The sequence below is a fragment of the Polyodon spathula genome, chromosome 18, assembly GCF_017654505.1.
Source record: "Polyodon spathula isolate WHYD16114869_AA chromosome 18, ASM1765450v1, whole genome shotgun sequence".
NCBI lineage: Eukaryota > Metazoa > Chordata > Actinopteri > Acipenseriformes > Polyodontidae > Polyodon > Polyodon spathula.
In genome coordinates, this window is record NC_054551.1 from 28594890 (window position 1) to 28610282 (window position 15393).

A 15393-nucleotide genomic window follows, 5' to 3' on the forward strand; every position below is an offset into this window, starting at 1 on the left:
TGTAAAGCCAGCCTGTGTGTATAATATTTTGATAGATATAATTAACCAATTAGGTAAAATTAAATTCTTCTGCAGAACCATATGTATATACCATTCAAAGCACCGTGTACATTGATTTCAGCAACGTTAAAGGTTCCCATGTAAGTCGTGAATGTCTGTGATCCTGGGAAGTCTTAGAAATGGTGGATTCAAAGGTAAATGGATTAACCCTTTACTGCCCTGGGTATGTTCCCATACCTAGTTAATGCCTATTTTCTCAATGTCAAATATGTTGGACACTGGGCAGCAAATGGTTAATAAAACCAGCTAAAAGAAGCATTCAAGTAAACAACCAATTCAGATGTTAAAGAGTTGAAGTTGGCAGAAGATCAAATGAAAAGCTGGCAGCGAGCTGCATGGAGCTAGTTCTCTGGAGTTAATTGACAAGCAGCCTGTGGAAAGCATATCCTGAGAGCGCAGGTTCAGCACATCACCCAAGGAAACACATCCATTCTGAAAACACAAAAACTGAAAAGCGCCAGTATGTTTTAGGAGACATTTCTGTGCAAAATATTAATGTGAAAGTAGAAGAGTAAGATCTACTTCAGTGATTTTGATAAGCCAGTTGGCCTCATGCTGTCCAAGGAGACCTTACATGCAGACCCCATGTTTTGTAAATCTGCCCTTCTCCCCAGTTTGCTATAGCAGCAACAGGATTAAGGCAAGATTGAGTGACTTCTGTAATATGAATGTTTGTGAAAAATATAAATGTTCAGGGAATAAAGGTGATTAACGTATCACCTGTGGTCTCCAATGTTTTTGTTAGAAATTCTTCTTCTTCGTAGTTGTTGGAGTAACCCTAATTGTCTAAGGAAAAACACCAATTACAGTTCTGAAATGAGTTGTTTATTTCTAGTTTGTTAGATTTATTGAGCTGGTTTTTCCTTTCTGAAAATAAAATTGTGCAACAGACAATTTGGAGTACAGCAAGATTTCTAGACCAACATATTACCCTGTTAAGAAAAGTTTTCCCAAGGTGTCAGTAACTTTAAACTAATTAAAGCTTGAATGGTGATGCAAGTCATAATTGTTTCTTCTGCAATTTTAGCTTTCTTTGTAGATCTGTAGATCTGTCTAAATATCTTTTCCCTGTACTTCATGTCAACACAATGCACAGGCTATTTAATTGCTCAAAGCATGCAATAATTCTTAAGGGAGAGTTTTTTTTTTTTGTCTCATTTGTGAAAGTTGCAAGAGATTGCCACTACATACTTATATATAAAATATAGTGTGTCGAAGTTTGGCCTTGAATATATATATTAAAATCAACCACATTTCATTTATTTTACACACTAGTACATTATTTAGTCAAGTGTTTTTGTTTAAGCCATAAAATTATTACGCTATTATATACTTACAGTACTTGTTTTGTTTTTATACTGAGAAGATATTTAATTTTCTGCTGAGTTCAATTCTCAAACACAGTGTTTTCACCGCTGAGCTCCAGCACTTGCATCCCTTGCTCTGTGCTGTTCAACTCCCACTACAGTAAACTAGAGATTTTGAATTCCTTCATCAGACAGAGGAGCTTCTCTAAAGCTTGTAACCATTCTCTCTTATTTTCCGCCTGACCTGGCCAGAGGCGTGGACGCAAAGCCCTATTCCCTTTTGCCTGATGCAAATGGAAGAAGCAGGACAAAAGGGATCAAATACAGAGTCAGGTTTAATTCTAACTTCAGGGCACTTTGTTCACTCAGGGTCAGCTTGTCAGTATGGAACCTGTGTATCTCTGTGCAAACTGTGTGCAGCTTTTGAAGTATTATGTTAACTATTGTGTTTTGCTTTCATGCAATTTGCGTTGATCCGTTGATGTATTTATTATCCTAATTCGAATATGGCTCATTATGAAATGATCATCAATGTGTCGATCTCCTGTACTTGGATTTCACACAGGGAAAATGCAAAAATTGATTAGCATATTTTTTTTTTTTTGTAGGTTACCTTACGCTGGCTATTTTGGAGGTGTTTCGGGTCTCAGCAGAGTCCAGTTTTTAAAAATCAATGGTTTTCCAAACGAGTACTGGGGCTGGGGCGGTGAGGACGACGATATTTATAACAGGTGAGTGAAGTTTCTGACTGACTCCTTTCTCCCACAATGCAAAACAAGACAACACAATACTATTACACCTTCTGTGACAAACCTCTCCAGGCACTTTACCAGTCATGTTTAAGTGTCAAGTTATGATTTTAATTGTGGGAAGGAGTAAGACTAATACTAAGCAAGTTCCCCAGTCGGGGTTCATCATAGTGGAATGGCTCTTGAATGCCCAGCAAGCAGAGAGACTGAAGGTGGGGCCGTGAACAAAACTGTTGACCAAAAATGGGAAGAGGGTGGGGATTTATTTTATTGCTTACCATATTTACCTGAATCAGATTAAGCACAAATGAAGCAGTGAAGCCACAGCACTGCCCAGTGCCCAATATAATGTTCAATATTTGTAGCTGTTTCTGTAGATACTCTCGAGTTCTGAGCTATATTTGAGTCTTTCTGGGTAATTAGTTGTGTCAGTTGTTGTGTCAGAAAGACACCTGTTTTGTTCTCCACATACTTGAGGAATCTAAGACACATCCAGTTGTCATTTACAGCATTCATGGAACGTGGTAGGTATTGACATTGATTTGGTTTAATGAATTGACATCATTTTGACAGCGTCCTTTTTGTTGTAGCTTTCCCATAAACACAACCCGTATATTTGGAGGCACTCTAAGACACATTGATGTTAACCTGTTTAACATATTTGTCTAAATAAGCCTCAGTCAGCAGTTGGCTGGGCTTGAAAAGCCATTTTAAGAAACCATTATCAACATATTTCATGGACACCTTTAAGCTACACTGAAGTACTCTCTCATTATTACAACAGAGCCCATTGTGAAACCCTGCAATGGTGGCGCTTCTTCCCCCAGGGCTAAGAATTGGTCATCTCTAATATAATTTAAGCCATGTGTCAAAAAAATCCTTCATCATAATTATTTGTGAGAAATGCTTCAAAGTGATACATTCTTAAAACGGCTTAGTTTTAATGAGCAGATTTTTCCTCTTTTTGACTCTCTGCCTGGGGCTGGGTGGAAGGTCTTTTCTCTGCAAAATTATCAAGTGATACACTCGAGAGATACACTCGAGAGAAATAGCTTTAAGTGGGAGCTGCTGGAAGTTGCACGGATAATAAATTTCTCAGGCAAGCAGCAGTGGATAGCCTTACAGATTTAAACATCTGATAACTCAAAGAGCCACCCAATAGCATTTTCTCTGAGATGTAGGAAAAAGTGTTTTCATGAGCAAGTTCTGCCTAATATTTAAAGAGCAGAGAAGTTACAATACATTTACCTACTGTGTCGATAATATCTGCTTGATTGCCATTACTGTAATGACAATGACTTTCCAAACCATCAAATCGGTTTCATGAATCCAACAACCATTTTTGTCTTTTTCAGGTAATTCCACATTCAGAGTGAGTCTGATTAGCTCATTTAGGTAGTGGGCCTGGAATTGATCTGATCATGATCAGAGCTACTTATTTTTTCCTAGAGGGAAATCATTTGGAAAACCAAGTTAATGCAATAAACAAGGGAAATTAGTGCACTATTTGAAGTCATTGGTGTTAGTTTGTGTCACCTTGAGTGATCTTTCAAGTTAGTTACTTAAAAGGGCTTAGTTGATAACTTGGCACACAGTTTCATGTGTCAAACCCTCCTAGCAGTGTTTTGTTACCTTCATAGAACAACCTCCTGGCAGCTCTTATTATAGTTGCATCCTGTCAGAAATCTCACATTTTAAATTTCTCTGACTTACCGAGTATCTGCACTGATAGCTTTGTTTTTTTGAATTAAGTTAACATGCCACTCAGTATGTGTTAATTGAATCCATGCAAATTAGTCCCACTGTCCTAAAAAATAAGTAAAATGAAAAGCAATTTGACTATTTGAATACATTTTCTCATCTCAATCCACAACAACGCATAAAGGCAATGTTTTCAACAAAGATGATTATAGCTGTTTACAGTGCTGTGATTGTGGAAATCAAGTTTATTTGAGGGTGCGCCGTAAGATGGTACAGTGACATCACAATTCTTTCGAGAGAACATATAACTCTGAGACTCTAAAGTCATACTTAGCCAGTGTGTGGCTTTTGGCTCTATAGAGAGGTAGATTCGGTGGCCCTGAAGTGTTAAAAACAAGCAAATAAAAAGTTAGCAACATCAAACAAATTCCAAACCGGAAATAACTTTGCAAATTGAAATGGAACAGTTAACTGGGCTGGTGCTTGTCTTTTAAGTCCATGCTTAACATATTGGTAGCTAATTATCAGTTATCTCGCAGTATCTCTGTAATTCTTGCTGTTCATGTTTTTTTGAGTACCTGTTAAATGGATTATCATACCAAAGAGGCTTGCTTTATAACACCCTTACGTGGTTCTAATTGTTTAAACACCAAAAGTGAAATATGGGCAATGTGCAATATGTTAAAGCTGTCCTCTAAAATGATGTATAAAAACAATCCGATATTCTCTGCACAACTGCAGTGGCTTCATTTAAATTCAGCATACTGTATTTACTCCATCTCACTTGATTCTGCCTTTCCTCGTCAGTTTATTATTTGCATGACTAAAAAACAACAACAAAGAAACACATGACTTGCAAATAAACATCAAGGTCCTTTGGGAAGGCCATAAAAGACTACACTCCCTGGAAATAATGCAAATTCCAATACTCATTTCACTGTTTCAAACAACTTGAAGGACAACCACAGATCAGCATGAATACTAATTAAATTTATACCCAATGTGTTTTCTTAGCTTTTATTATTTACCAGAATGTAGAGCAGCCATCCACTTATGTCCACAGGTATTTGGCTTTCCTCAGTGCTGTCTTGTGCTTGTCCCATGGTTTCAGTAAAGAAACAGAAAGGCACAAGATTTGTAAAGTGGCTTACAAGTCCACCATCAACAATGATGCACAATCTAACTTGTGAAAGTGCTATAACTTTGTACAACCAAGAAAGCAAGTCAACCACTATATATTGTTACTGAAATCTGATATTAAAAAATGTATATGGAGATTTTTAAAGCAGAAATGACATGGGTAAGGAAATGTAATACATTGATGTGACACGTAGATATTTTAGTACACTATTTAGATCTGAGCTGCTTCCGGACAAATAGAACCATGTATGCCCAACAGGTACAGATGGCCGGGGGTTGGTCTGGAGTGGCTATAAGCCTCAAGAGTTCCATATGGCAATGCCAGCTGGTAGTCTGTGCTTTGAATCAGATAAATAGCAAGAAGGCTCAGATAGTTAGCATGTAATCCCAGAGACTGCTGTACCAGTTTTATTAAAAAAAAAATTATGTCAATTTATGGATAAGCAGTGATCTGAACTTCAACTAACAAAGAGCTAGACGATATAATCATCAAAATGGATAGTGCTTTTTGAAAAAAAAAAAAAAAAACATAAAATAGGGTAAACAGTTTATTCTAGATCTTGTCATACTACTTGTCTAAAAGGTAGCTGTATGTGACTTAAAACTGAACTTCCTGAAAACAGTCTTGTTGAACTTAGAGGCATCATACTGTACATTCTATATAAACTTAGACAAATGTAAATCACTTTGTATAACTGTTTTTCAGGTCTTTTCAAGGATGTCCCCTTCACTGGCTACTGAGGATGATGAGACATTAGTCATCCATAGTAGAGCAGCTATTTAATGAGCCACTATACTGTAATCGGTTGCAAACTTAGCTAAGAGCTTGGGGCTGCTTCCAATTTGTGTTAACCAGAACTGAAAAAGGTTACAAGCAAGAAAGTACAGCTTGGCTGCAGCAGAACTGTGATTGCTTTCAATAACTTCTATTTAGGTGTTAATGAAGGGGCTCATATTTTTGGCAAATATGTTGACTTGCTTTTAAACTGAGCTGCTAGTCTCTAGTTTTGTTTGCTTGTTTTTGGTTGAATTTGGTACATGCCTTATCTGATTTATAGTTTAATCTTTACAAGATAAACATATGGGAATGTGGCGCTAATATACAAGCATAATGCGAGGCAATGGGGTGTTGGCATCATAATTTGATTCAATGAGAATGTGTGAGACTTATAAATTGATAAGTTTAGTTTTCAAGTATTGCTAAGCAGGGGAGCAAATCAAAGTGGAAGTGATTCAAGAGTTAGGCTTTTTACACTCACTTGAAATGTTGCTGGTATTTCCTCTGGAAGCATACATGCACACATTTACTTAAAAGCACGTCCACCAGTCCAAAACTTGTCTGATTGCTGCTTGTATATACAAGATGGATTGGTGTTATATACGCATGCCCACACACAACCTATCAGTCCATCCAGCAACACAAAGTATTTGCCCAGCGTCTGGTCAGCACAGTCAAGGTTAAAAGTAATAATGGTTTGGGATTCAGGATGCAGTGGTTACATTTTGTGCTAAGTGCCAGTCAAACTTGAAGCTGTCGAGATTAATGGGAGATTTGTATGTTCACATTTTTGAAGACCGCATACACTATGTAGGTAGTACAGCTAATGCTTCTGTGGTTCCGTGGATTGTGACACCAGAAAACAAGTAGTGCTTAAAACATCAATGATCAAACCCCAGTAATAATTAGATGGCATGCACACCTGCATCCAAGATATTCAAGCTTGAACCTAAAAAAAAAACATGGCCAAGTGACCAAATTAAATTTGTAGGGGTTATACCTTTTCTGAAACAGATCAAGATCATTTTTTTTTTCTATTTTGTAGTCGAGTGTATCCAGCACACTGGCTCTTTTTAGAAACAGTGCCATGGGATCTGTAATCATGTTCACTGTGTAATAATTCATCTGAAAGACAGCACCTAAAACACTTTGAGGTAGGGGACGGGATCACCCAGATAAGAGGCAGTTCCCTATACATGGTATTTTGTTAGGGTATTTGTCCAAGTACTGGTCAGACCCAACCCCTAAAATTGACAACATACAGTAATCCAAAGTAGTATGGATAGAGGTTAATAGCCTGTGTATTTAAAATGAGCTTTGCCTCTTGTTTTCTTATTTGAAGGATCACGCTGAATGGAATGAAGGTCTCCCGTCCTGACGTGCAGATCGGACGATACCGGATGATAAAACATGAGCGAGACAAGCACAACGAGCCCAACCCGCAGAGGTGAGTACTGGGGTCCCGTCAACACTGGTAAAACACCTAGACTTTGGTTGACATCAAGCTAACATTTGTCAAGTGCGGATTCACCTCTTTGTTACTAAAGCACTTACCCAAAGTTAGGTTGGACTAAAAAGGTACATTATCTCCCACTACAGTCTGTCAAGCAGATCTGGTTCAGAGCTTGTGTTTCCTATCTGTCTGCAAGCTACAGACCTGTCTGCCTCGCTGCCTTTGTTAGCGCTAATTTGTGTCATTTGTGGTTTTTACAGAGTAATAACCAGTACACGCTTGATTAATAGACTATGCAATTGTGCCAGTTACCAGTGGGCATTGGAGATAGCCTAGTTTGACAGAAATGTGCCGATTAGAAATCATATGCTCGACTCCCAAGTAATGTTGGAAAATATAAGAAAATATGTATACATTTATCTCCTTGGCCTTACAACCGTCAACGTGTTCTAAAACAGTTTTTTGTATTTATTTATTTATTCATTAATTTATTTATGGCAATTGGTAAACTATTGTTAACTTTGACTGGACATTGAGACTGTATAAAATGCAAGGGGGAAAAAAAAACCACTTAGAAACAAATCTATATGATCTTGGTACTTGGTATTTGGTACAGTATTTGTTTTGTGAAATGGGCATGTGATTCAGAAAATGTGGAATTATTGAAATTGACAACACTGAAATAAAGCCTACCTAGTAATTTATAAGCAATACTGGTTTTTTTTGTTTGTTTGTTTTGTTTTTAGATTTAGATGCATGTGGCATCTGACAGCATAACACCTGCAGCATACACAGTCCATTATTATCAGTAAATACAGGTTTCATGCAGGCTGAAGTTCTAATGTTATGTAAATTATTGCTTTATATAGGTAATCTCTATGCGACTCGTTCAGAAAGTAATGGGACTTTCTTGTTTTTATAAATGTTACTCTGGCTTTAAATACTCCAGTGATCCCAGTGGGTTATCTTGCAACAGAAGAATGTTTTGATATATTAAATATATTAAAACAAGATAATAACCAAATTATAAAATCCTGTATTTAATTATTTGATAACATTTTTATTTTATAAAGCAGTAACATCAGTAACCTTAATTTATGGACAAGTGTAAATATGTAACTGAATACTCTTAAATTAAATTATTGATGACCTTCCATTAATGTAGATGAATATGTGAATCCACAGGGGGCTGTTAAAACCTTGAATGGGTGTCTGTTACATCCGCTTTTTTATATTCTCCAATTATCATTTAACAGTTAAGAGATTAAAGCTGCTGAGCCTCATCATTGACTTGATGAATATGTCAGACAATAATAACGAGGCTATGTGATAACTTCATAATGCATAGTATCCTAGTTTGAAGGGGTTCAGGTTTATTGATATATTACATTAATGAATTATAAAAATAAATAAATAAAAAAACACAAACAAACAAACTGCTGGTGAAGAATTCCAGAAACCAGTTAGGTTGGACATTTTGTGGTTTGAAAATGTTTTTCTGACTTCAATTACTTCATGGAATTGATCAGCTAAATTGTTTCACCAACAGCAATCAACCTGATTGTTTGGCCAGTGTGCCACCTGGTTGACTCCAGCCTAAAAACACAAAAGCACAGAAAAACAAAGACCAAAAGTTCCCCAAACAATTTGCAACCTAGTTAAAAAGATTTTATTTAAAAAATATATATTTGCTTTTTGTTTTTATCTGTAATTATGCCTTCTGCTTTTTTTGGATTTGAAGTTTGCAATGAAAATCAATCCATGAAAACAACTTGAAGCAAGCTGTTTTCTTTCCTAGCACAACACATACCCTGCTGTGTCTTGTTGTGCAAACATTATATCACTGATATTTTAACTGTAACATCAAAGCTATATAAAGAAGCAATTACAGTGGAATTCAGAACTTCTGGCATAAATCTTGTATTGCTCACTTTATGGCTGTTGTTTGATTAATTTGTACGCTTACTGTCCTGTACTGTAGTGGCATCTGTGAAACTGTGGTACTGTGGACGTGAGAAACAAGGTTGGATCTTTTGACTTTGTTCAGAAACATTATGCAATCTGACTCACCGGCATCCTTTGACATGCTGTAGTCTTTATCATAATGTGTTTCAGTTTTCAATTCCCAATAGTCTTCTTTAGCTAAAAAACATCAATAATTCAGTCTTTCATCTTGGAGTATTCAATGAATTCTGAATGATGAATTTCATGAATTTGGCGTTTCCATTGAGCACATTGCCTTTTGTAAACTGCAGGTTGATGTTGGTACATGAGTTAAGCTTTTTGTAAGGTGACTGAAACAAGATTATTTTCTAGCTGAAAGAAGTAATTATACTGCTACTACCCATAATATATGTGGAAAAAAATAATATTTATCGTGCTGTAAAATTTCTGTCTGGTTGCTGTATACAAAATGACTCCATACGTTGAAAGGCTTTGCGACAAACTGCAATTTAATTTCTGTTAAATGTTAGAACATTGGTATCATAATCTTCAAATTACATTTAATTTGTAGATTTAGTTGTAGTCATGCACTTGTACAGTACTTTTGCCACTAGCAATTATAGCTGAAGTTCAACTTGTGTGTACTGATTTGCATACGGTATATTTAGCCAGTTTGGGAAGTTGGTTACAGAGGGATTGATTCCAAAGCAGTTCTTTGTCCAAATTCCCCCACAATCCCTTGCTTCCCAGCAGTTCCCAGACAATCTTTGTTATTTCTTGTGAACATGAGCATTTCTCATGAAGACATTAGATTTCTGACATTTGTATAGAGAAGGGTTTATGTTGCCTCCAAGGTTTAAACAAGAAAAACTATCATTGCTGTATTCATTAATATTACAGAATGTAGGTCTGCATATTAAACATAACTTGTATCGGGCAAGAAGTGTAATTAAAAAAAAAAAAAAATCATCTTCTATTGTTGCGCTGTTATAATGAGGTATTATGCTTGCTAAAACAAGCCAGGGCCCATTCATTCATATTTCAAAGATTAGTTAGTTATGCCAGTGCCGTGGCTCATGAATATTAATTTTCTGAGTATGAGCCATTTCGAGCCGTGATATAATTCTAAAGGTATTTGTAAATCATAATCTTTGGACAGTGTAATGGCCTTTTGTGTCTGCTTATCGGGTTTATTGGGAGATACTGAAGATACATCTCAGGGCACATTTTTATAAAAAAAAAAAAAAAATAATAATAATATGTGCAGCCTAGTTTATATTGATTTCTCCCAGTCAGTAGGTAGCTTTGTTGGTTTCAGTTTAAGGTCCATTTTGATTGTGCTGACTGAGACTCGAATGTCTGGATTCCCCACTGAGTCAAGAAGAACTCATGCAGGGGAAATGTTTCAGATTCCAATTTATATGGATATGTTGTACTGATTCCTAAATAAAGCGCTTTAAAGAGAAGGAATTGAGACTGAATTTGATCTGTTTTAAATTGATGGGGAGGATTTGCCAGCATTGTTTTAAAAAAAAAAAAAAACATGTTTATCATTTGTTATCATATACAGATTCAAGCCAAAATAATTTGAACATCCCAGGTTGTGTATTGTGGCTTTTGTAGTGGGTACCGGACTAGAAAAGGACGATTCATTCACTGCTTAGTATAGGGTTGGCCTCTTGTTAGTCATTAACCTTTAGTGTGTAAAGATGCCTGGCCATGGATATAAACAGTGTAGTTTAAAAATTGAACAGCATGTCAGAGTGCTGTGTGTTTCATGCCCCCAAGTATGGAAAGAAATTCACTTTCCTAATTAGGATGCAGAAGGCATGTTGGGTAGACTAGGAGAGATTTGCTCATAGCGCCATCTGTTGACTGTAAAGTGTTGTGGTAAAATGTTTTTAGTTTAACTGTATGGCTATGTGTACTAGCTTCTCTAGTGTAACTTGGCTTGAGTAGTTACATGCTAAAGCTCACATGAGAAGTGAAGTCACTCAGTTCAGAATCTTGATCAGAGCAGTCAATAATATGCCATAAGTCTTGAGACCTTGATAGTCGAGTTACACAGAAGCCTATATGTACAGTGCTCCCTATTTATTTCACTTTCTGAAAAAGGTGCATTTCGTAAAGGGTCTTTATAAAGTGAAATATAGTACTTGTAAAATAACTGTCAACATGGCCTAACCTTGAAATAACCAAATGTGAAATACAGAATTGTGAAATATCAAGTGTGTGTGTGTGTGTGTATGTATGTATGTATGTATGTATATATATATATATATATATAATTATTAAATAATATATTTTATTTATAATAACAATAATCACCATAATTTGTTTTTTCAGGTTCAATAAAATCCAGAACACCAAGGCCTCAATGAAGCGTGACGGCATTAACTCATTGCAGTACCGTGTTCTGGAGGTCACCAAGTACCCGCTCTTCACCAACATCACCGTGGAGATCGGCAAGCCACCGCCACGCCCCCCTAGAGGATAGACCTTCCCCGATTCAGGGATGCAAATCTCAGACACCAACATACAAACATGTCCCCCTGCTGTTTCCCTCACCATGCCTGTCAGGGGTCCAACCAAAACGAAAGCCTTAAGCAGTGGCTTTGAGAAGGCACAAACCCTGTGCTTCACAGACTCCTTCACAGGCCTCCCTGTAATGCTTCTTCATCTGGGTAAATTCCTTTTGCAACCCTTGTCTTCGTAACTAACCTCCACATACTGTTACACATGGAGTGCTGTCCTGAATGCAAACGGGGAGTGGTCTTAACTCAGATGTTTTACTTTTAAGTGCTTTTTCTTTTCCTTTTTTGTTTACAATATACAATATCCGACTTCTGTTTAATTCAAGTTACAAAAACATCATGCCGGACATACTGTACAGATTTGTTTTATTACGCAGGGTTTAATATCTTGGAATATCTTGAAAGCTTTGTTTTTCTTGATCGTTTGAATGGTCTCATACAATCTCGAGACCAGCCTGTTCATTTCTTCTCCTTTTTTTTTTTTTTTTTTTTAATAACAAAACAAACTGAAATACTCAATTGAATGTGTCCCTGTGGTTGTCTCATTCAGAACTTTATTGGCATCAGTATTGCTTTTAGATACAAATGCTGGGCTTTGTCTTGCGGATTAGTGTTCAGTGAAGGACTGTGTGAATTGGATTTTCTGTCCCATGCAGCCAGGTTTTATTTAAACAGATCTGACAAGTTGTAAAAAGAGGAATTGAATCCGCAATGGAGACGGGTCTAGTTCACAAAGAACTGATCCAAAGACAGACTGGAGCTGACAGGACTGGTGCGCAAGAATATCAAACAACTGGAATACACCTAGTGGCCAGCCATACGTCATAACACTGAGACTGAACTAGGGGAGCCTTTATTCCTACTAGGAATACTTTATTCCTAAATATGTGGTATGTGCAGTGCAAGACTATTGTCTCATTAGGTGTTTATGGAGACATCAGCTGGTAGTTTGATTGTAATTAATCTAACAGTTTTCACTGGAATTATATTACACTGTGAAAACAGATCTCAGTAGACAATTTTGTTTCCTTTATTTTATTTATTTTGCGGAATAACTGCTCTCTTTTTGTATAACAATAACCCAGTGAACAAACATTGGGTTTAACGTCTTTTAATTCGCCGCCTTTTTTCATATAAGGATTTTTTTTGTTTGTTTGTACTGCCTAAACACCAAACCGATGCCTTCGGAATTTTTATGAGGAGCAAACGACTGGGAATGCTGCTTTCTGGGAGATTTTTGTATTAATGTTCCTGTGTGTAGTGAAGTGATGTGGCTCTCTTTTGTACTATTATCTTGGCTTGGCTCAAAAGGTTTCAAGTATTCAAAAAGCGTTCCCTTTTTGTTTATTTTTAAAACGCCTCTTAACAAGCAATTTCTTCTTTTTTTCTCTCCCAACTCTCTCTCCATCTTTGTGCATTCCACATTATAAATGCCATTCAACTCCCCAGTTCAACAGGATAATGGTATCTTTTTCTGGTTGAAGTTACACTGTTTAGAAATGCATATTATAATATTAGATTTTAAATCTTATACTTTTACACTTTTTTTTTTTTTAAATGGAAAACCAAAATACCCTTTCTTGGTTTTTCTTATGACTGGTGAGCTTAGTTCTTCACTTTTAGATGGTTTTTATTCTTCAGGTTTTAGGAACGTATGTTGCAAATCCTCTGATTACAACTGCCAGGATATATCCACCTGTACTGTAAGTTTTGATACCACCTAACTCCTGGATGTAATAGAATATTTCATGAAAACATACCTAAACCACCTACTGGATACTAAGCTCATTATTTGTCAGGGGTTCAATTGTATTGCATCAATAAAACACCAACATTATAGAACATCCTGTACATACATTGTGAGATAGTTATTACTTCCAAATGTGAATGGGTGATTGGTCTGAATGATGTACCTATCAGCTTCCTGCTCGCAGCTCTTCATCAGCAGTCTGCAATTGTCTGATAATAATTATTCATACCTTAAATCTTACCCAATAAGCAGTAATGCATTGTTAGCCTATTGCTACATTAACCCAAGTGTGGAAATGTACTGCCACTTTAAGCTATGAAGGCAAACACAGAAGAAAACAATACTTATGCAGGAGAAAGTACACATATCTTTAGGAACTAAACAGCAGCTCTAAAATACTATACTGGTCAACAGCATTAAAATACTATATTCCAGACAGTCGTCTTAAAAGAATACTTGTTTGAAAATATGTGTTATTACACATTGTAGCTGTGAAAGAATGTGAGGCTGGATCTAAATGTGTGAAGTGGGTTAATGGTTTGTAACTGTGCCACAAAATGCAAAATACAGCACTAGAGCCAGTTTCCCAAATATTCTAAGAATGACCTGACTTGAGAGCGTTCAGTGTTTATTGCAACTGATATACAACGTAAATGCAAAGACATTAACAGAAAAGCTGCCAATATTTATAAGGCTTATGCACAGATAATGAACTTGGTATAAATGTGTCACTTGAAACTGTGTTTGGAGTTACAGGGGTTTGAATGTTGGTCTGCAGAGACTAGGTAAATTCATGTGCCAAAGATTAGTTTGTAAACATTTTTTAAAACAGTCCAAACTTTTATAGAGTGTGCCCACTTCTGTGTTTCAGTATTTAACCCTATATTGAAATCTAAATTGAAACCAGAGCATGACTTTAACCAGAATCTAGTCCATTGTGTTTGTTCTCCAATTCTACAGTGGCTGCTGTGGTAGCCACATATATATATATATATATATATATATATATATATATATATATATTATATATGTCATCATATAACATGCATAATTGTCAGTATAATGTACCTGGTCATTGTCAATTGAAGTCACCTGATTGACAAAAAAAAAGCCAGTTTGGATTTGTAAATATAACTCTGACAGTGCTTACTTAATTGGCCTATATCCTGCTAAGCCATAAGTGCACAGACTGTTTCTTTAGGTGGTTGGGGGTAATGGCTACTCACACTAGATTTAGAAAAGAAGAATAGCGTATTTGACTAGTGGTGGTGTTGAAACTGACATGCCAAGCTGTATACTGCTGTTCAAAATCGATTCAAACTGGACTTGTACTGTTGTCGTTTCTGTGCCAGCTGATTGAACTGGAGAACTGCTTAAAATTGTGTTAAAAACAATTTGAATATTACATTTTAAAAAACATAAAAAAGGTACTGTTAAAATATCTAGAAATATATTTGGAGGGTCTTTTACTTGTGACTTACTTCAGAATATACCATTAACTTAGTGAGATATCAAAAAAAAAAAAAAAAAACTGGAAAAAATAAAACTATTGGTAACTTGTGTTGTAATTATATTGTAATTGTACTGAGTGAATTGCAGTTTAATTATAACATATTCAAACCCCTTTAAAATAGTGTTACCAAAGAATTTGAGAAGTTATACTTCAGTTCCTGGTTTCATAGGCCTTCCTGATACAAAGAGAAAGTGATGTAACTTGCATCAGCTCAGGACAGATACATTTCTAATATAATTGTAATCTGCCTGCAGCACATAGCCCTCAACATCAGTTTTCTGTACTGTTACTGTATTATTTTGCAATTAAAGATCACCAGTCTGTTTTAGATGGGTGTGGTAGAAATATGTATTCAATCTGCAGTAACAATGCATATAATTCTGTCTAACACTTCTGTCTATTTTTCCTAATTTAATTATTGGTCATTGTTGCAAGAATCATTGAGAGAAACAACTTAAAGGCAA

General features: G+C 36.1%; 1 protein-coding gene across 1 annotated transcript in view; it reads left to right on the forward strand.

Moving 5' to 3' along the window:
* Positions 1 to 14376, forward strand: part of b4galt2 (UDP-Gal:betaGlcNAc beta 1,4- galactosyltransferase, polypeptide 2) — an 86330-nt gene extending 71954 nt beyond the window's left edge. The window contains exons 5-7 of the mRNA XM_041277023.1: positions 1976 to 2098; positions 7078 to 7182; positions 11479 to 14376. Of these exons, the coding sequence (XP_041132957.1) occupies positions 1976 to 2098; positions 7078 to 7182; positions 11479 to 11629 (379 nt within the window). The 3' untranslated portion in view covers positions 11630 to 14376. The remainder of the gene's footprint in view (positions 1 to 1975; positions 2099 to 7077; positions 7183 to 11478) is intronic.
* The last annotated feature ends 1017 nt before the right edge of the window (positions 14377 to 15393 follow it).